Below are 21,033 nucleotides of genomic sequence, written 5' to 3'. Positions count from 1 at the left end.
AGCCGGGGAGCAGGGCAAATTCCCACATGTCCATTCTCCTTTCTTGATAGAGAGCAATTTTGGGTTGGAAATGGAGGAAGAGGGATGGAGCAAAGAGACTCAGCCCCCTCTTCTCTGCCCCATCCCTCCCACTTTTCAGAGTGGCCTCTTTATCAGGGCTAGTGCCTCCGAAAAGGCCAACTGAACTATTTAGAAACCATGTTGTTCAGGCTCTGTTTCTCCCTCTATTTGTTCACCCAGACTGATGGAAAGGGGTGTGCTGTGGGGGGGGGGGAGCATTGGGGAGCAGTCCAGGCTTTGCGTGTGTATTTGTTCAAGTGGTGGCAGGATGTGGAACTGGGGGCTCTCATTGACAGTGTTGGAGTGCCACCCAGGTGAAGTATCTTGGTTGTAAACAGTCATTACAGCCAGGAATTTTTCTCAGCTATGGTGTCAGAAGGGCAGACCTGAAAAACCTGCTGGGCCTGCCTCTGGGTGTGTGTGTGTGTGTGTGTGTCCCCGCATGTGCCCTCCGTGACTCTCATACTACAGTCTGTCCCAGCAACAGGACACAGAATGACAAGGCCCTGGGGTGGATAGGAGGGTCTCGGAGGCCTGTGTGAGGGTGCGCTAGTGACGCAGGGGTGGCGGTGACGCAGGGGGTGGCAGCGGACTGCTTTCTCGCTATCTTATCTTGTGGGAGGCAGCCCTAAGTCCCAAGGCAAGTGTGCAGAGCACAGCACAGTAGAAGCAAAGGTTCCTGAGTCAGGTATGGAGGTGTGGGGCGTTGACCCGAGTCTAGCCTGCCCAGTGACCCAATGACTCATGCCCTAGCTATGTCCCTGAGGTCAGGCTGACAGGGTGGAGTCGGGGTTCCTGTCTGGACCCTGTGTTGACGTCCACGATGCTCTGATCTAAAGAAGGAAGCATTGAGGCACTCGAATGAGGAGCATGAGACTGATGGTGGCGAACGGGGTGAATGGACCCAGAGGTCAGGGGAGTTGGGTTTCTGTTGCGGTGGAAAGGGGTTCAGGCCAGCCTTGTGAAAAGTTTTCCAAACGAAAATGGGACCTGGGAAAAGTAGGAGTTCTAGGAACTGAGGGACAGAGGAAACTGGGACATCAAAGAACCCCTGCCGTACTGAACCTCTGCACTGCATAGTGTCTGGATTTGGGGATTGTCTCACGTTGATGTTGAGGATAGTCCATGAGTCCTTTGAGGGAGGGTCACAGACCCTGTGGGACAGCCAGGAAGACAACAGATAAACTGGGGGGACCTTGTAGGCAGTTTGATTATACCCTACAGTGTGAACGTGGGGAAGGAGCTTAGAGCCAGGCTTCCTTGCTTGTCTGGGTCTTTTCTAGAACATCATGACAAGCTGTGAAATTCAAGGTAGGTTAAAATGGGAACTCTGCTGTCTCCATTAGGCCTTCCCAGTTACCTACCTTGGAGGTTAGCACAGGTGGTGGGAGGTGATGTCACCTGGTTGCCCAGCGGGGGACCAAGCAGGATGTGGGAGGGAGGGAGCAAACTCCAAAGAAGCAGAAGGAGGGCTGGCAGCTAGCCAAAGCAGGCTCCATGGCCATCCAGGCCTTCTAGGGACAGAAAAGGGCAGATAATGGGTTACCCATGGCTGTGGATGGCTTTTCTCACCCATCCCAGCAGGATAACTTCCGTGCTAGTTTCAGAAGAGGGTGGGAGGGAGGAGGAGCTGGAGGGACCCTGGAGTCAAGGGACAGTCCTTGCTACATCAGGGCAGCAGGGTGGAATTAGAACGTGTACAGAGCCAGATGGGTCTAGATACCTGGCTCGGCTCTCTTGCATTTGTTCACTTGGTTACTTGTTCAGCCAGCTGGCGTACATTTGTGGGCTACTTGCTGTGTGCAGCAGCATTTGGGGTGCTGGAGCTACTGATTCCCTGGGGCAAACCTGCTCCCTGTCCAAATGGCAGTACAGGGAGGCCCAGGCTCTTGTTCAGCGGCAGCTGGGAGAGAGTGGCACTCAGGAACCACCTCTAAAAGCGGCAGCTAAGCCCCAGAATGAGCTGGGTATGGTAGTGCCTGCCTGTAATCCCAGCATGTGGCAGACTGAGGCAGGAGGATCGCTGTGAGTTCAAGAGCAGCTTGAACACAGTTACTTTCAGGCTAGCCTAGTCTACAGAGTGAGACTGTGTGCTGAAATTCAAACAGCTCCAAAATAAGTGAGAAGCAAGGTTCCGCTGGTGAGAGGCTGGAACCGGTGCCCTAGACTGTGGCCACAGGCTGGGCAAAGGCCCTTCTGCCTGATGGATGGGACCGAGGTGCTCAAGAGGCAAATGGCAGGATTGGAGCTGCTGTCTTGAGGAATTGTATAGAACCAGAGGGGTTTGTCCTATGTGAAGCCCTTTACTGGGCAATTATTTCAGCTCTCTGTGCTTTCCACCCCTCATCTCCTAAGGAAAGGTAATAATGACGGAGCTCCTGCCTGAGGGGTTTCAAAGATTCATTGTGACAGAGCAGATAACTGTTCCAGGCACCCAAGGCTGAATACGTGCTCGCGGTTGGTATACTCAATTGAACCTGTACCATTAATTCTCTCCCTAGGTGAGATTCCTGGCTGTGGCCTATGGGCCTCTGAGGAGGCATTGTAAGTCTGCCCAGCTTCCCACTCACTGTGTCAGCACTCAATGGGAAGGGAACCAAGGTACCAGGCCAAGTGGGTCCAGACATTGACACAGATTCTGAGTGGGCAGGCCAGGTAGGTGGGTGGGGCCCGGGGGTACTTTCTGTTCCTAGCTGGAAGATAGGAAGTAGGACCGGCCTTGGGACTGGGGGGTGTCGTGGGATATGCCTCCTTAATGCCTTCTGTGCTGCGTCACTGCCAGGCTTTGTCCAGCCACCAGCCACAGCCTCCAGACAGTACAAGGATGGAAGTCAAAGGTCAGCTGATCAGCTCCCCTTCCTTCAATGCCCCAGGTCAGCGGCTGCCTCCACTTCCTGCTGTCCCCTCCCTACCCCGAGTCTCCATGTGCCTGCTTGGGAAGGGTTGGTCCCTGTCCCCACACTTGCTCCAAGATGTCCTGCTTGTCTTCATCTTTGCTCCCTCCCCCTGCGCAGCTGCCCTGTTTGGAGAGGCTGCCCCCCAGGTGAAGTCAGAGCGTCTTCGAGGGCTGCTTGACCGCCAGCGGGCCCTGCAAGAGGCTCTGAGCCTGAAGCTTCAAGAGCTCAGAAAAGTCTGTCTGCAGGAGGCGGTGAGGGCCTCACCCCAGGGCTATTAGGTGGGGGTGGGGGTGAGGAGGTGGGAGGTAGGTGGGATACGGTGAGGAGCCAGGGTGCCTAGGCATGCAGACTACTGTGATGGGTGCCTAACCAATTGTCTGGGAATTAGGAGTTTTCTTGTCACCCTGTGTGTCCTCATAGTTTGACTTAGATGTCACAGTATCAGTGAAATATGCCAATGCTGATCCATAGTCACTTGTCAATAATTTTAAACCTCCCCTCCCCAAAGTGAATGAAAACTGTTTCCAAAATTGGGCAACAGAGCTCATCCTGAACTGACGCAGGGTGAATTATTGTTCTCTTCTCTCCACTAGCCCATCTAATCCATCTGTTCATCTGTTTTCTGAGACAGGGTCTCACTCTGTAGCTCTGTAGCCTAGGGTAGTCTCTAGCTCATGCGCTAGCCTCCCAAGAACTGGAATTTCTAGGCATGATGTACCACAGCTGGCTATAGCTCTGATTTTCCCTTCTCAGTGTGAGTGTCCACACGCTTTTCCTGAAGGAATAGTAGGGCTCAGGGGATGGGGAATTGCTCAGTTGACCATGTAAGCAGAAGGGTCCGAGTTCAACCCTCAGAAACTATGGAAAAAGAATGGCCGGTCATGGCGGCCAGCACTTGCAATCCTGTGCTGGAGAAGCGGAGACCAGATGGCTTCCCTGGAGCGTTCTGACTAGCCAGGCTATCCTAATCAGCAAGTCCCAAGCCAGTGAGAAAGAAACCTTGTCTCAAAAAAAAAAAAGTAGATAGTATCCTGAGTAACAACATCATCCAAGATTGGCCTCTGGCCTACACATACGCACAGCTACAGGCGTAGGCGCACGCACACGCGCACGCACACACACGCACTCTAATGGGATTCAGAAGACCAGTCCCTGTGTTATATGTGCAGCATATAGAGTGGGCTTTTATAATTATAAAAACTAAGAACTCTGGGCTCCAGATTTCCAAGATACCCAATGGCCCAGAGATTTTTTGGGGCCACTGAGGGACTTAGGGTCCATACTTCCTACCCTGCTGGTAGAGATCTTGAGAGAAGGAACCTGATCTATGTGGAGTATTGGGCAAGGCCAGTCTCCTTGGAAGATATAGTTTCTTGTACCCTTACTACTTTATGTCATCTCTCCAACTAACCCTTGTAGTTTCTGTCCCCATCCCCTCCAGGAGCTAACTGGCCAGCTGCCCCCTGAGTGCCCACTGGAGCCTGGTGAACGTCCTCAGTTGGTACGCCGGAGGCCCCCTGCAGCACGTGCCTACCCTCCACCACACCCGAACCCAGTACACCACTCCTTGTGTCCTGCTGAGGTAAGCAGTTGGGTGTGGGGAGCAGGATGGTGCTGGTGAGGGGCAGGGGCAAACAAGGGCAGAATGAGGGTTATGGCCAGGAGTGGGAGGAGCTAAGAAGGGAAAGAGTTTGAACTGGTGGGTTCCCCGTGCAGTATGGGACCCCCAATTTTGTCAAGACAAGCTTCCTATCTTTAGAAGATACATAGGCCCCACCTTCTCATCCTGTCCCTTGAGGCAAACAGACTCCCCCAGGAAGAACAGGCCCCATTTCCAGTATAGATGGGCTCTGCCAACTTCCCGCTACTTGGGTAGTCATTTCTATGATTTAGCTCTGTTCCACCCCTCTTGGCTTGTGCAGGAGCTGGCTCTTGAGGCCCTGGAGCGTGAGGTGTCTGTGCAGCAGCAGATTGTAGCTGCTGCCCGCCGCCTGGCCCTGGCCCCTGACCTTACTGGAGAGCAGAGGCGGGCGGCGGCGCCAAGTGCAGGTGGATGCCCTGTGGAGGCTGCACGAGCTGGAAGAGCAGCTCAGGGACTTCCGGCCCGCCTTGGCCTCCCGGTGCTGCCACTCTCTGCAGGAGCATTAGTCAATGCCCAGGGTGTCTGCATGGGCACACGCCTTGCTCAGTTCAGTCAAGGTAAGCCAGGTCCCACATCCCTCCAGTGCGTGGGAAAATGACCCTGAGAATGGACTATGGCTTACACATATAGGAGTGGTGGAGTGGCTGAGCAGCCGTTGAAGGCAGAGAGGTGAGCAGGACTTACAAGGGGAATGCCCATCAAGGAGAACTGTAATGACCTGACTTGAGGTTCAGAGGACTTGAACAGTAAGCAACAGGAAGATGAATACTTAAGTTTATGGTGGTCTTGGATTCAGGTAAAGGTTGAACCTAAGCCGATCAGCATTCTAGAAAGTCATTCTACCATGGAGCTACATCCCCAGTCCTCTTCTTTATTTTTTGTTTTTGTTTTTTGGTTTTTTGTTTTTTTGGTTTTTTTTTCGAGACAGGGTTTCTCTGTGGTGTTTTTGGAGCCTGTCCTGGAACTAGCTCTTGTAGACCAGACTGGTCTTGAACTTACAGAGATCCGCCTGCCTCTGCCTCCCAAGTGCTGGGATTAAAGGCATGCGCCACCACCGCCCGGCCCTCTTCTTTATTTTTATTGTTTATTTATTTAGTTAGTTTTTCCTCGACAGGGTTTCTCTGTGTAGTCCTGACTGTCCTGGAACTTGCTCTGTACAGTAGACCAGGCTGGCCTCAACTCACAGAGATCCGCCTGCTTCTGCCTCCCAAATGCTGAGACTAAAGGCATGCGCCACTACTGCCTGTCTTTTGTTTTTATTTTTAAAAATAGTTATTCATTTTTATTTACATGTTTGTTTTTATTTTTCAAAATAGTTATTCATTTTTATTTACATGTATGTGTTCCTACGTGAGTTTACATTTACCACACACATACAGGTGTTTGTGGAGGCTAGTGGCTTTGGAACCCTTGGAACTAGAGTTAGAGACTGTTGTGAAGTGCCTAGTGTAGGAACCGAACCCAGGTCCTCTGCAAGGGTAGCAAGTGTTCTTAACCTTGAGCCATCTCTCCAGCACATTGTTTTTGTTTTGTTTTGTTTTGTTTTTGTTGTTGTTGTTGTTTTTTGTTTTAAGTTTTTTTCAAGACAGGGTTTCTTCGTGTAGACCTGGCTGTTCTGGAAATCACTCTGTAGACCAGGCTGGCCTCGAACTCACAGAGATCCATCTGCCTTTGTTGGGATTAAAGGCGTGCACCAGCACTGCTCGGCTCCCTTGTTTTGTTGTTGCTTTTTATTTTGAGACAGGATTTTGGTAAGTTGCCCAGGCTGGTCTTGAACTCATTCCATGTTCCAGACCGGCATTGAACTTATTTTACGCACACACGCACTCGTGCACGCGCGCGCACACACACACACACACACACACACACACACGCACACTGCTTCATAAAGCCTCTTAGGTAGCTGGAATTAGAGGTCTGTGTGTCTGGCAAAGATGGATTCTTCTTGGGGAGGCGCCAGAATCAGGTAGCAGAAGGCAGTGCACACAGAGATGCTATCCAGCGGTGCAGGGGATGGAATTCAGACCTTGGAGTGACAGGGTGCCTTTCCCTTTCTCCCCTGTAGAGGATGTAGTTCTGCATTCGGAGAGCAGCTCCCTCTCAGAGTCAGGGGCCAGCCATGATAATGGTGAGAACTATCCCCCAGCCTGACTCACCCCTCCCGTGTCCTCTCAGAATATCTGTTGGTTCAGCCCCTCCTACTGTAGCTCTTCTTTAGCCATGCCCCATGCTCCCATGTGCCCTTAGTTTCACCTGTCTCCGCCTCCTCTGCCCTAGACCTTACAGGTCAGCTCCTACGTTTGCCTTGCTTCCTCTCTTAGCTTGTTGGTGCCCCCCTCCCTTAAACCTGCCCTGCTCCTTCCAGGCCCTCTCTCATTGAATTCTACCCTATTCTCCCTTCTACCCAGAGGACCCTCATAGCTGCTACTCTCTAACTGAGCGCCCCTCACCACCAAAGGCCTGGGACCAGTTTCGGGCAGTATCCGGAGGGAGCCCTGAGCGGCGAGCCCCATGGAAACCTCCCCCTTCAGATATTTATGGGGACCTGAAGAGCCGGCGCAACTCTGTGGCCAGCCCCACCAGGTAAAAAGGAACCTTTTCCTCCTTTCCTGGGACTAGGAGTGGGATCCTGATCCTGGGCTGGCAGGAGGGCCTACTGGTGAGTGCGGTTTCTAACCTGGGTCCCGATGTGGGCCTGCCATCTCTGTCTAGCCCCACCCGCTCGCTGCCCAGGAGTGCCTCCAGTTTTGAGGGGCGAAGTGTGCCTGCCACCCCTGTCCTCACCCGGGGCACTGGCCCCCGGCTTTGCAAGTAAGGGGACTCTTGAGGGTGGGTCTGAGTATCAGAGGAGGAAACCTTTAGTTCGAACTGTAGATGTTGAATAGGAATTTCCAAAAGATGTGGGACATGGGCAACTGGGCTTTGAAAGGTGGCTTGAAGCTGGTGTGGGAATTGGAGGCAGAGGCGTGAGAGATTGAATATGGGCTTTCCTGCATTTTTGGGGATAAGTCATTTTCTTTCTCTGAATCTTTCCTTCCTCGTTTGTGAAGTGAGTGCCTTTGAGAGACACAGGTACAATGCATGTTGGGTAGAATGTATCAAATGCCTACTTTCTGCTAATCATCGGTAGCATTTGTGGTGGATAGCAACTCCTTTGTCATCCTAAGGTCTCCCTGAGGAGGTGCTATTATTTGCATTTTATAGGAGTGGAAACTGAGGCACAGAAAGGTTAATTAAGTAACTTGTGAGTAAACCAAAGTTCTCAAGTTTGGAGCCCATGCAAAGTTTTAAACTAATCAGCCTTGACACACCAAACTGTAACGTTCCTTAAGTCCTTAAATGCCTACTTTTCCCATGCTGTGAACAGAATCCCTGTCTTTTGGGGGCATGCTTCTGTGCATGGTGGGACAGTTGTTTGGGGCTGGTTCATAGACCTGGTGGGTTAGAGTTCAGAAAGCCTTTAGTTCCGGTCATAAGGCCTAGGGCTTCCTTCAGGAGGTAGAAAGGAGCCATGAGAATAGCCTTAGCAGGAGAATAGGAGCTGTGGGATCAGGAGGGTGCCTATGTATGTCCTTCCTTAGCTAGCCTTTCCGTCCCATTCCCAGAAACATTTACTGTAAGAGCTGCGGCCCTATCCCGGTGAGCATTTCCATGCCCTACCCTCTGGCTTCCCGTCTGGGGCCAAATCTCAGTGGCCCTTACTCTGCTTAGTAGCTACATGCACACGATTTCTAATACTGGGCCTGTTTTAGAGATAGTGAAGGCTCAGAATGAGATGGGGCAGTCAGGGCACTCGTCATTTGTCTTCTTTTTCTGACCCTGCTCTTCTTACCGCACCTCTGTTCTCCAGACCAGAAGGCCTCCATTCTCGCCAGTGGTCGGGTAGTCAGGACTCACAGATGGGCTTTCCTCGGCCTGACCCTGCTTCAGATCGGGCCTCCCTCTTCACAGCTCGCACCCGCCGCAGCAATAGCTCTGAGGCCCTGCTGGTGGACCGGGCAGCTGCTGGGGGAGCAGGATCTCCACCTGCCCCCCTGGCTCCCCCTGCTGCTGGTCCCCCAGTCTGCAAGAGCAGTGAGGTGCTGTATGAGCGCCCCCAACCAGTCCCTGCCTTCTCCTCCCGCACCGCTGGTCCCCCAGACCCTCCTCGGGCTGCCCGACCTAGCTCAGCTGCCCCTGCATCCCGTGGACCCCCCCGACTCCCACCTGTGTGTGGAGACTTCCTCTTGGACTATTCATTGGACCGGGGCTTGCCCCGTGGTGCTGGTGGGGCAGGTTGGGGGGATTTGCTGCCTGCTCCTGAAGTCCCAGGACCCCTTTCCCGCAGAGATGGGCTCCTTGCCATGCTCCCTGGTCCTCCACCCATATATGCAGCTGATGGCAGCAGCCCCCTTCTCCGCAGCAAAGACCCCAACACCCGTGCCATTCGTTCCAGGCCCTGTGGCCTGCCCCCAGAAGCTGTGGAGGGTCTGGAAGTGCATCCAAACCCATTACTCTGGATGCCGCCACCCACCCGGCTACCTCCAGCTGGTGAGCGAGGCGGCCATAAGAACCTTGCCCTGGAGGGGCTCCGGGACTGGTACATCCGGAATTCAGGACTGGCCATGGGGCCCCAGCGCCGACCTGTGCTTCCACATGTGGGCCCAACACACGCACCCTTCCTCCATGCCCGCTGCTATGAAGTGGGCCAGGCACTATATGGTCCTCCCAGCCAGGCACCGCTCCCGCACTCGAGGAGTTTCACAGCACCCCCTGTCTCCGGCAGGTATGGGGGTGCTTTTGCTGATGGGTAGGGGTATTGATTGAGATGCTGAATGTATCCTGACCAGGGAGCACTTTGTCAAGATAGCTGATGAGTGGGACCACAAGGAAACTAGCTGCGGTCTTGGCATGGGGTCACTTTATCAGACATGACCTGCATTAGTTCTTAGGGTCCTGGTGAGGGGGATCTTGTATGTTGGTAGCAGGAGTTCTTTCCCAAGCTTTAGAAGGATTCTATTCTATGTATTCTCCCTAGTACATGACAGCTGGCAGTGAGCCTTGAAGTCAGGGTGCTGGGAAGAAGGGACATACGTGCTCCATGGCTTTCTCTTCTAAACTCCATACCCCATGCTTAAGAGCCTGAAGGTGCTGTCCTGCGCCTGTCTCCACCTCTTTAACAAGCCTCTTTTCCTCTCTCTGTGTGTCTTGTCTGTCTCTTCCTCTCTTCCCTTCCGTTCCCTTCCCTTCCCTGTCTTCCGGATTCCTGCTGTCCTTTCTAAAGATACTACACGGACTTCCTGTATCCCCCGGAGCTGAGCGCTCGTTTAAGTGACCTGACGCTAGAGGGGGAACAGTCTTCCAGTTCTGATCCCCAGACCCCAGGGACATTGGTCTGACCCTTCCTGATAAGCCTCTTGTTGGTCTGGACATAGTCCAGTCTGGGGAACATACAGTCAACCTCGCTGAGCCCTGGGATGTGGTTGCTCTTGGTTCTGAGGGACAACTGCTTGATCTCACAGGACCCCTGGCTTCTTTGGGGCCCAGAAGGATGTCTGATACTCCTGCATCTCTTCTCATCCTGTGCTGGGGGACTGGAGGGCCCCAGCTAGCTTCAAAGAGGGGGATGATGGTTTGGGGACTATGCCCCTTCCTCCATTTCTGTTTACAGTTGTGATTTAGTATTCACTGTCTTTGCCCAACACTAGGTATTTTATAAAAGGGAAGCTGTGAGCTCAGTCCTGGTTGGGTTCATTCCTGTCCCTATGCCCAGCCTGTTCCATTTAGGAGCCACCACCCCACCTCAACAAAATGGACCATATAGAGTCTCGGGGGTTAAGAGACCGCTATGAAGAGAACTCCCTGCCTTCTCCCACTAGAGTTCTTGGACAGATGGGCTCCTGTCCACATTTGGAAGGACGGAAGTCTAGGTGGGGTGAACTCCCTGCCTCCTCCCACTAGAGTTCTTGGACAGATGGGCTCCTGTCCACATTTGGAAGGACGGAAGTCTAGGTGGGGTGCCTGAAGGAGCTGTTGTCTCCGTCTCTCCCCGTGGCCTCTGTGCTGACCTTCCCCGGTCAGGAGGTTATACAAGAGTGTGTCAAGAAGCAGAGCCATTTGAGTATGTCCCATCCTGGGATGCTGCAGTGGTTAAACCTGGCAACTGGTCGATGCCAGCAAAACCCTCAGGTGACATCTGGCCATGGGCCACAGGCCACATCATGTCCTCCTTGACATTCCTCTATTTACCACTTTTTAAACAAATCCACATAAGCTGTGTTTTCTATATTGTGTGTGACTTTCTGGAACTGGGGGTTCCCCTACCCCCTTTACCTGGTGTTAAATTTTCTTTTTGTATCAATGGATCTGGGCCCAAGACACTACTCACACTGGAAGGGGATTTCTATAATAAATGTATAAACTGAACCGCTGGATTGTTTCTTTGTCTGCTTCATCACAGGAACCCACACCTCTAGTTAAGACCAGATTATATGTATATATTTATTAGACAGGACAGGGACCCACTGTGTAGCCCTGGCTGGCCTGGAACTCACTTGTAGACCACATTGGCCTTGTACTCAGAGATCCATCTATACTGGCATAAAGGGCATGTACAACCACGGCCAGTCAGAAAACAAAATATTCTTGCCGGGCGATGGTGGTACATGCCTTTAATCCCAGCACTCGAGAGGCAGAGGCAGGCAGATCTCTGTGAGTTCGAGACCAGCCTGGTCTACAGAGCTAGTTCCAGGACAGGCTCCAAAGCCACAGAGAAACCCTGTCTCGAAAAAAAAAAAAAAAAAAACAACATTCTTATGGGGAGAAAAAACACTGGAAATAGCTTACAATAGTGTCATGTGTTTTGTCTTCTTGAGCTAGATTGTATGTAGCCAGGGCTGGCCACAACTCCTAGTCCCCTTGCTCCTCACTGCTAGGATTCCCGGCGTCACAATGTCCAGCTAACATACATGTGTTGTTGTCTTCACTTGCTTTGTGAGATGGGGCAGCTTCTTTGTCTCCCTGCACTTATACTCCTGGTCTACTTATAAGAAGAGAATATCCAAAATGATAGTACCTATTTCTACGTCCCTGTGTTTTAATTAATGTTAATTCAGAGGCAGCAGGCTTGAGGGCCAAAGAAGTCACCTTTTCAGCACAAATATTTAAACCCAGTCAGGTATGGTCCAGCAGAACTGAAGACAGCCACTGGGTTGTTCATTGAAAGGTACAAGAACTTCACACAGGAGGCCAAACAAGCTTGAGATTCACTGACTTTATTGTTGCAGGAACACTAATACATGTGCTCCATTGCCAGTGGGGGCTATTGCTAGCTAGCCCCATACCTTGGTCCTCAATACTAGGAACATTGTGGGGAAGGGAGAAAACCTCTACATAGAGTTGGAGGGAAGCTATTGGGTCTGGGGAGGGTTAGGGTCATCTGGGTTCAATGGGGTGAGGACTGAGGACACTTGGGATTTAAGCTCAAGATTTGGCCACGTCTTAACCTGGGTTCTAAGCCAGATGGGGGGAGGGTCTGAAAAATCCTTAGTTTAGAGCTCAAGAGTTGGGAATGTCCTGCCCCAAGCCCTAGCTTTGAAGTATGGAAGACCAGTCTCAGACTGGGGTTAGGGGAGTATCTCTTGGTCCAGTTTTGAGATTGGCTATGGATGCTCTGGCTTAAAAAAACCCAGTTTCAAGGCTCGATGTAGGTCACTGAGTCTCAAAATCAGGACTGAAGACTTTAGTCCCTAGGTAACGGGCTGGGGGGTAAGAGATGACTAGTTTAGGGTTGGAGTAAGCAGTCACAGGTGTCTTTTATTTTTTGCAGGCCAGAGGGCTCTAGGCTCCTATTTTAATGGCTGAGAAAAGGGTCCATATTGGGTATGGGGTGGGGGGCCGTCTAGATCCAGGATGTAGATGCCAGGGTCCTAGGATCCAGCTTCCTGCTCTTGTCCCAGTGCCTCTAGGAGCAGCCCCATTGGCGTCCGCTTTAGACCAATGCTCTCGATCTTGTTCTCAATCTTGTTTTTAAGGTTTCTCAGGCGCAGTGAAGCATGCAGCAGGATCACTGTGGGCAATACCAAGAGAGGGTCAAGGGCCTTAGCTTGCAGCCTACAATGCGGAATTTACCCAGAGGCAGGCTAGCCTGCTATGGGAGATGTGGCCAGGAAGAACATCCCAGTAAATTAGGACTAGGACAGTTTAAGGCACTTAACAAGGGAAAACCCAAAAAAAGGTAATAAAGAGAGCTCGGGAAGACAGTTATTGGAGACATGTATATCCTTCAGGGTTTCCAGTCCCCTCTTAGACCAGGAACCAGTGCGGGGCAGGCCTAGTGTTCAAGCATGAGCAGTCCATTTTCCCAGCTAAGACAGGGAGAGTAGAGACTCACAAAGCACCGGGGTTGTGATGCAGAGCAGGAAGGTGAAAGCGCCGCCCACGGCCCCGACAATGAGGAGGCTTATGGTAAGCACTGCAGCCAGGCAGGCAGCAGGGTGGCTGCGACGGCAGCGGCGCACAGCTGCACGGGTTTCAGCAGCCCACACTAGCACACCGAGGGCCACCACCACTACCAGTGCACTCAGGAGGGTGTGCAGTGGACGAATGTACCTGCAGGAACAAGGGCACTCAGCTAACCTCACCGTCCACCCGATCCTGGACCCCAAGAGTTTGTTTCCTGTCTCTGGAACCGGCATCCCGACAGATAGTCTCACCAGGCCTGTCTCCAATAAGTCCAGCCTCTAGGGGTTCCTGGATCTCTGGATTCCTCGGTACTACAGTCCTATAGGGCCCCCACATACTGCCAGAGGTCCTGGGTTCCCAGCACTTCTCTGGTCTTTGACTTTAGACCTGCAGGGTTTCTAGCATTCCCAGGTCCGCTCCCACATTCCTCTATGACCTTAACCCTTGCAGCTCCCTCGCCAAGGCCTTTAGTCAATACATATTTCTCCTTGCAAGGCTGGGCACCTTCCAGGTGTCATTTCATTCAAAAGGTCCTCCACTACCCCATTTTTATATAGAGCCACCCTCCCACAGTTGCTTGAACCTATCCTTGGTTTAAGTCCCAGGCTTAAGCTCTCTTCTAGACTGTCCTCTTTGGCTTACAGCTTCGCAACACTGGATGGTCACTCTGGGCCCAATATCAGTAGGTTTTTTATAAACTCACCTCCCAAACCGTTTTTACTACACCCCCACCTCTGTATTAAACCCTCCAGGGCTCCGCAATCTGCCCCATCATTCACATCACTGAACCTCTTCGGTACTCTCTCATCCTTCATATCAGGCCTTCTTTAAATCCGGGGCCACCTCCTAGCCCACATTCCTCTTCATTCTCCCCTCCCCCCTTTTCCTACCCAGGTCTTCCCTCAACCCCTCCACCCCCAACCCTCCTTATAACAAAGACCTCCCTCCTTCAAATCCTTCCAATCATGCCCCTCAGACCTTCCTTTCCTACCGAATTCGCCCTTCCCAGCCTAGCATTTCCCCTTATGTTCCCCTCTCCTCATTCTCAAAGGCCCGCAAGTCCACCCCACTTCCCGCTAGTATCTTCAGCCAATCACCACCTCTCTCCCTCACCCGGCCACAGCGAGACTGATGCCGAAGCAGAGAAGGTAATTAGTTTGGTAGTAGAGAAGATTGTTGATGACGCGGTGACACCATCGTTGTGGATCGCCTGGATCAGGAGCCGCCAGACGCGCAGACCCCAAAACAAAGTCGTCTAGGGCGCGCAGCGGTGGTAGCCGCACCTCCGACATCCTGCGGGTTGCTGGACCAGCCCGAAGGGCGGCGAGACTACAACATCCGTTACCCCTCACGGCACCGCGAGGCACATTGGGAAATAGAGTCTTGGGGGGACGATGACTAGCAACGTAGGCTACTGCGCAGCTGCAGCTATGAACGTGGCCAGAAACCACCAACTATGGTAGCAGAGACTGCTGGGAAACCAAGCTTCGCCACGCGGCGGAGAAGCTCAAAACTTCTCTTCATCACTGGGCGGGGCACCACGCCGGACTGGGCAAGCTGTGCGTTGAGTGAGTCAACGCTGAGCGGACTAATAAGAATAGGAAGTCAAGACCCAAACTGGATTCCACTTCCTTCCTGTCAGGAGCCTAGGTCACACAGCTCCTGGAAAAGTATGCCCCCCACCTTGAGGTCAAGTCATAAATGCCATTTAAAAGCCTTTTATTGATATACATCACAGAGGCTATCTCTCCTGGTAACCTTTTTTAAATCCCCAGGTTGGATTACGACAATCCCTTTGGGTCCCTGTGAGTGTTTTCCAGACTAGGTGGCCCAGGCAATCTGTCCTTGGCCTTCAGCACACTCACAAAAAAAGTGCTGGGGGAAGCCAGCTGTTTCTTTAGATACAGCTGTGCTTGAATGGAGAGTGGAAGGCCTCCTTGATGCTTGCTAGCTGCTTCAACACCCTCAAGACTCAGATTGGCCATCTGCTACTGCAGGTTCCTAGTGTAGCTGCCAGGGCTCTTAAAAGTCATCGTCATCACAGATGTCAAGGTACACATCAAAGGCCTCTCGGTTGCAGTTTCCATCAGGCGTGAAGACATACTTGTGGAAGGTCCCGTCTACGCAGATGGCTAGAAGGTTGAGGTGTTATGAAAGGTTAGGAGATGCTCCAGCCACACACTTTCGTTCCCTCATGTCCCACCAGGGCTCATGGGCTAACGCCAGGCTTTTGCCCAAGTGCCACATCCCTTACTAATTCTGAGGCTGAGCCCACACATTCCAGTTTCCTCCAGCTTCGGAAAACCCTTACATTCTTTTAGGTCCAACCTGCCGTCCTTTGCCTGTGTAGTACCCCAAGTCAAGGGGGCTACTGTCACTCACCAATTACAGAGTTGACATTCTTGGAGGTGTTCCGACCAAAGGCGCAGATGCATGCTGACTCAGCAGGCACGGTAAAGCTGGCCAGGCTCCACTGGGAATCCACGTACTGCCCAATCATAGGCCCAACCTTGCCCACACGAGCCAGCCTGTAGGCAGCACTTGGTAAGTCTAGGTACGGCACATGGCCAGGGGGACTGGGACAACACAGGATAGGGCCAAGATACTCACGCAGAGCGCCGGTTGAGACGGGTGTCTTTAAGAGCAAAGATGTGGACAGTGCCCTTGTCACTGGAAGCACAGAGGAAGGAGGAGTCGTGGCTGAAGTTAATGCTGCAAGACAAACCGGCAATGATGCCCAACATGCTGACTTGTGAGGGCTCGTGCTGTAAGGCCACCAGCCCACACATAACACTGTGCTCACCAATACAGGGTGGCAGGGTCCGTGCCTCTTCGAAGCTCCACCAGTTTTTCCTTGGACTGCGTGTCAAACAGACGAATTAGGGTACCCTTCTGGGAGGCCGACGCCACCACAGTGCCGGGCTGGTTCAGGGACACACAGGCCACATCACTCTGATGCGCGTTAATGGTGAATGGAGCTGAGGAAGTGCCAGGCTTGGTGCTTGCCAGATCCTGGAGGTGGGGACAGTTTGGGCTTGGGGTGACATGGAGGAAAAGGGACCACAAGTTCACCAAGAGAGACAGTCCACCCACCTCTCTCTCCGCCCTTGCCCACTGCTCACCACAAGTTGCAGACTTCCACACTTGTGTCCAGGAAACACAAGCAGTTGCTTCTCCAGGCTTGGGCAGAGGTCGCACAGCCCTAAGTTGTGAGGATGAAGAAGGGATGGGCAGGTGAAGAGGAGGCCATGGGAAAGCTGAGTCTCAGAATAGATAGAGCTGGACCAGTAAGGGCCAGACTTTAACCCTCTGTGATCTATAACCCATAGCAACCCCACACGGGTAGCTTTGCATTAAATTAAGCTCCACTCTCCATGGTCTGAAAAGGCTCTCAGAAGTTGCCAGGAAATCATCAGAGGCCCAGGGCTTGCTGATACACTTGCCCATGTCCTCACGGAGTGCTTTATGTTGTCACGTGGGGGCAGGACCAGGGGTAAGGATACGGTCGGACTAAAAGGGCTGCATCTCTTGCATAAAGCCTCTCCCCCAGCATCTGAGTATATGTCTCTTCTTTCATTGCCTCCTTTTGGCCTCTTCCACGGCCCCATATCCTTACACCTTGATATCTGGGTCCTCTCACCCTTGGGGTTGTCCCGAGTATCAAATTCAAATAGCTTTCGAGGATTGTCCGGGAAGGAGTACACATAGATGCGGTTCCTCAGCACGATCACAATCCTGCAGACGACATCACACAGAACACAGCAGGCCATGAGGAAAGGGAAACTGCCAGAGTGGGGTTGGGAGCCCTCTTACTTGCTATGGGAACCTCCTGCCCCCCACCCCAGTCTTCACCAAGCTCACTTGTCATAGCGCATGCGCACAGCCAGCACTGGCTTGGTAAAGGTGAACTCCAGCACCAGTTTGTCCTTGGAGTCCTTGCCTTCTTGGGCGTCATCCCAGATGAGCACTGAGAAGCAGAGGGGTAGGTTGGTGAGACCAAGGTTTAGGCTAAGAGGTGACTGTGACGCGGGGCCCAGCCTTACCCCTGGGCACGCAACCCCGTGCTTCACCTTTCACTAAATTTTCAATGTGAGCCTCACAGAGCAGGAACACTTTGGGACAAGATTCCAAAGAAAACACATTCTAGAACAGTTAAGCTCATTTGGAGATAAGGAAGTCAAAGTTCAAATGAGCTGGGTATGGTCAAAGACCTTAGAGCACAGGAAGAAACAGGTAAGGGATTCAGACCCAGGCCCACAACTTTCCTCTGGAACTACTTCGGTCTTCAGGATCCAGTCCGTATCCTCAGGAGATTTTGTGATGACTTCTAGGGTTCTATGACTCATCTATGATACCTCTTGCCATATCATAGATCAACAAGAAAAAAAAACTTAAAACAAGGTGGTGCTTGAGGGTCAAGCCAAGAGGGTATAGGAGAGATGATTCCAAGATTTGGAAACCTATTAATTATGTGATCTTAAGGGTCTTCATCAGTAAAAATGGGGCTAAGGAGGCTGGGGGTATGGCTTAGTACCAGAACGTGCAAAGCTCTGGGTTCCATCCATCGCACAACAAAAATGGGGAGAAGGGCTAATGGTATTTCCTACCACACAGAATTAGTTGGGCATGGTAGGGCACACCTTTAATCCCATCAGGCAGAGGCAGGAGATCTCTGTGAGTTTGAATCCATCCTGGTCTACATAGAGTTCTAGAAAGTCAGGGCTATATAGAGCGCCTATCTCTAAAAACCAAAAGAACGAAAAGCCTACAAAATTAAATGAGCTAATGTATGTAAAGCCAGGTGTGAAGGCGTTAGCCTATAATCCTGGCACTAGGGAGGTGGAGAGCAATTCAAGGTCATACTTGGCTACAGCAGACCTTATTTCAAATTAATGTTTGTATGTAAAGTGCTTAAAATAACGATTAGGCTAGGCCGGACGCTTGTAATCCCAGCACTCGGGAGGCAGAGGCAGGTGGATCTCTGTGAGTTCAAGGGCAGCCTGGCCAACAGAGCGATTTCCAGAACTACCTCCAAAGCTACAGAGAAACCCTGTCTTGAAAAAAAAAAACAAAGGAAATAAATAACGATTAGGCTCTCAGTAAGTGCTCCATTGGTAAGACTGTGGCAAATAGGAGACAGACAAGAAGTGGCTTTGAGCCGGGCGGTGGTGGCGCACGCCTTTAATCCCAGCACTCGGGAGGCAGAGGCAGGCGGATCTCTGTGAGTTCGAGGCCAGCCTGGTCTACAAGAGCTAGTTCCAGGACAGGCTCCAAAGCCACAGAGAAACCCTGTCTCGAAAAACCAAAAAAAAAAAAAAAAAAAAAAAAGAAGTGGCTTTGGGTCTGGGTGGTGGTGGCGCACGCCTTTAATCCCAGCACTTTAATCCCAGGGAGGTAGAGGCAGGCAGATTTCTGTGAGTTCGAGACCAGCCTGGTCTACAAGAGCTAGTTCCAGGACAGGCTCCAAAGCTACAGAGAAACCCTGTCTCGAAAAACCAGAAGGAAAAAAAGCAGTGGCCTTGCTGTTTTTATAGTGTTTTGGATGGAACTGAGGACCTTGAGTATACCAGGCAAGTGTTCTACCACAGAGCTACACCTCCAGTCCAAGAAATGTTTCCTAAAGAAAAAGACTAAAGCTATGTGTAGAGCACACCTTTAATCTCCACAGTCTGTGCATTTGAAACCAGCCTTGTCAAAAAAGAACTACACAGTGAGGCCTTGTCTCACTAAATAACAGAGCAAACATTTCAAGCTTACAAACTGTGCCTCACTGTGGGACTCAGGTGCTGACAATGTCATCTGCCCAAGCCTCAGGGTGTTTGTGGGAAGTAAGGAATTTGGGGAATCTGGGTCAAGTATGGGATGAAAGCACTTACCGGAGATCTCTGAGAACTTGGGGCTGCTCCCACCGCCTACCAGGGCCAGCAGGTTGGATCGGTGCAGCATCTCTACCAGGCCCACGCTGCCTACCTGCTCGTGGTCTGCACAGGGACCAGAGTGTCAGTAGAGGTAGATGCCAATGCCCATATCAGCCTTTCTGCCCATTGTCCCACCTCTCCTGCCACTCACCCAGATGCCCCTTCTCCATCAGTGGCTCCACATTATAGATACGTACGCCTGTCTCCATGGCACAGCAAAAGCAACCTGCGGATGAAAGGAATCTGTCTGCCTCAAACTTGTAGGGCTCGCAGCCATCTCTGACCCTTCTTTCCCATCCTTCCCACAAAGATACAATCACAAGCTTACTTTGGTCTTGGTTGAAATGGAGGCTGGTCACACCTCGAAGTGGCGGCTGAGACATGGTGCAGGACCGCTTCCCTAGGCACAAAAATGACAGCGTTGCGAAGAGTTCTCGAGTGTCCTCTCTTAAGTCCTACAACTTCTGTCCCCGGAACGATTTCTTCTTCCTCGCCACTTTGTCTATTTTGTTTTGAGATAGGGTCTTGCTACGTAGCCCTGGCTGTCCTGGTACTCCCTAGGTAGCACAGGCTGGCTTTTAATTCCCAGCAGTCCTCCAGACTCCACCTCCTGAGTGGTGGGATTACGGGCGTGTGCCATCACTCCCGGCTTCCTCCCCAGACTGCAAAAAACAAAAAACAAGCGGAGTATACCTCAGAGTATCTGTTCAAACCAAGACCACAGGCAGAATGAATCTTGCCCGACAATGACAGACTTACAACTGCCATAAACACCAACCCTTATTGAACTTATCAGGAAGTAATGGGTAGAGGATAGCCCATGATACATTCTCCCTCCAAGCCGTTCTTGGCTCTAATGCCTGACATGACCTCACATCTCTTCCCACACGCTTCCCATCCTCACACCCGCACCCAGATCCACCTGTCAGGTAGTGTCCATCTCCATGAGACTGCTATGAATGTCCATCACTCACAGAACTCCCCCCCCCCTCGTGCTTTTCTAACTCTCATTTATTGCCCCCAGGACCCCATTCACACCCTCCATGCAATACATTTCCCCAACCTCTCACACTGCTAATTCCGATCACCGAGGCAAGCCTGGGAACTCCCTTCACGCCCTGGACTCATTTCCTAAAGCCCCCACCTGGCGTTCCTTTGACATTCTAAATTCTTCATACTTGACACACACGTCATTCCTTGTACTCTTTACCCATGACTCCTAACTGAGGTGACCCAATGCTACTCATGAGCCCCTTTCCCCCTAAAATGTGTCCCTTTTGTTCTCACGTTGTCTCCCGAAGACCCTGCCCTAGGGCACAGATACTCTCTAAAGACCCTTCTCCCAGTACACACCACCCGGAAAAATCTACCTAGGAAAACTTCGACCTGCTTCTGTCTCTTGTCAAACCCCATCACTCGAAGACCTCTGTCCAGACACACCTCCTACCCACCCTCTAAGACTTTAAACCTACTTCTGCTGTAACTCCTGGGTATTGCTTCTACATGAGCCATACTCTGAATAGCAGCAGCTTCCAAGGCTCTCTTCTAGGTCGCTCGTCCAAATACCCACACCAACTAAGAACCCTAATTGAAACGCCTCAACTTCTCTCAAAAGTCTTGTTCCTTTCCCTTTCCATGACAGCACCGACTCTAGCCGCCAGTCCCCAACCATGCACCACCTGTCAAGACCTCTAGTAGAAACACCCACCCTGCGACCCCGACCAACTCTTGGATCGTGCTCCGGCTGCGCGTTGCTTTTGCTGACTTGATCTTCACCCCTCCCCGACCCCTACCCTAGCTATTGGTGCCGCCTGCGGCACGAATTTCTGACCTCCCGGGCTTTGGTGCCCGGTTCCGCTGTTTACATCAGATCTTACTTCCGGAGGAGGGAGTCTGTGACCGGAAGTGACTCATCCTGGCCCTAAAATCCGCCCACAACTCCTCGCTCCCAGTGCGCGGAGCATCCAAATAGTAGTAGAGTCCTCCGAGGGGCGTGTCGGGAGGAGAGGGAGGGCCGATAGGGGTAATAGAGGCACAAGAGACTGCCCAAAGGCAGGACTATCTGAGGGAACCC

The 21,033-nt window shown here is 51.9% G+C and overlaps 3 protein-coding genes across 4 annotated transcripts; 1 reads left to right on the top strand and 2 right to left on the bottom strand.

Annotated features, from left to right (window-relative positions):
• Positions 1-2,454: 2,454 nt before the first annotated feature.
• LOC121442610 (coiled-coil domain-containing protein 120-like) lies at positions 2,455-11,004 on the top strand. Its single transcript, XM_041644217.1, is given in 12 exon segments — positions 2,455-2,715; positions 2,843-2,933; positions 3,075-3,208; positions 4,399-4,539; positions 4,880-4,987; positions 4,989-5,058; positions 5,061-5,156; positions 6,665-6,727; positions 7,008-7,182; positions 7,312-7,410; positions 8,450-9,364; positions 9,863-11,004. Coding segments are annotated over 11 exon segments (1,965 nt in total). The 5' UTR covers positions 2,455-2,715; positions 2,843-2,884; the 3' UTR covers positions 9,978-11,004.
• Positions 11,005-11,831: 827 nt separating this feature from the next.
• On the bottom strand, positions 11,832-14,396 carry LOC121442609 (PRA1 family protein 2). The gene is made up of 3 exons (XM_041644215.1): positions 14,155-14,396; positions 12,971-13,188; positions 11,832-12,646 (listed from the first exon to the last, which is right to left on the bottom strand). The coding sequence occupies exons 1-3, from the start codon at positions 14,331-14,333 to the stop codon at positions 12,507-12,509; spliced, it is 537 nt and encodes a 178-aa protein (XP_041500149.1). The 5' UTR covers positions 14,334-14,396; the 3' UTR covers positions 11,832-12,506.
• Positions 14,397-14,743: 347 nt separating this feature from the next.
• Positions 14,744-20,809, bottom strand: LOC121442605 (WD repeat domain phosphoinositide-interacting protein 4). 2 transcript variants are annotated; one of them, XM_041644214.1, is made up of 11 exons: positions 20,668-20,809; positions 19,288-19,359; positions 19,111-19,185; positions 18,918-19,022; positions 16,903-17,008; positions 16,682-16,776; positions 16,164-16,243; positions 15,845-16,053; positions 15,652-15,753; positions 15,424-15,569; positions 14,744-15,173 (listed from the first exon to the last, which is right to left on the bottom strand). In XM_041644214.1, the coding sequence occupies exons 2-11, from the start codon at positions 19,340-19,342 to the stop codon at positions 15,064-15,066; spliced, it is 1,083 nt and encodes a 360-aa protein (XP_041500148.1). In that variant the 5' UTR covers positions 19,343-19,359; positions 20,668-20,809; the 3' UTR covers positions 14,744-15,063. The 2 variants fall into 2 exon arrangements, with proteins under 2 accessions (XP_041500148.1, XP_041500147.1); XM_041644213.1 differs by lacking the exon at positions 20,668-20,809 and adding an exon at positions 20,432-20,565.
• Positions 20,810-21,033: the final 224 nt, after the last annotated feature.

The sequence above is a fragment of the Microtus oregoni genome, unplaced genomic scaffold, assembly GCF_018167655.1.
Source record: "Microtus oregoni isolate MIOR12 unplaced genomic scaffold, Mior012 000092F_002, whole genome shotgun sequence".
NCBI lineage: Eukaryota > Metazoa > Chordata > Mammalia > Rodentia > Cricetidae > Microtus > Microtus oregoni.
The sequence above is the reverse complement of the archived record's forward strand: the minus strand, read 5'-3'. Positions and strand labels throughout refer to the sequence as shown.

Excerpts from the sequence above, each read along its gene's own strand:
- LOC121442609 (XM_041644215.1), bottom strand. The coding sequence starts at position 14,333 with ATGTCGGAGGTGCGGCTACCACCGCTGCGCGCCCTAGACGACTTTGTT. Across the intron at positions 13,189-14,154 it reads ATCAGTCTCGCTGTGGCCGG|GTACATTCGTCCACTGCACA; the intron begins GTGAGGGAGAGA and ends TTGTTCCTGCAG. Across the intron at positions 12,647-12,970 it reads CATCACAACCCCGGTGCTTT|TGATCCTGCTGCATGCTTCA; the intron begins GTGAGTCTCTAC and ends TATTGCCCACAG.
- LOC121442605 (XM_041644213.1), bottom strand. The coding sequence starts at position 20,471 with ATGGCTCATGTAGAAGCAATACCCAGGAGTTACAGCAGAA. Across the intron at positions 19,186-19,287 it reads CCATTTCAACCAAGACCAAA|GTTGCTTTTGCTGTGCCATG; the intron begins GTAAGCTTGTGA and ends TTTCATCCGCAG. Across the intron at positions 16,777-16,902 it reads GTGCGCATGCGCTATGACAA|GATTGTGATCGTGCTGAGGA; the intron begins GTGAGCTTGGTG and ends TGTCGTCTGCAG.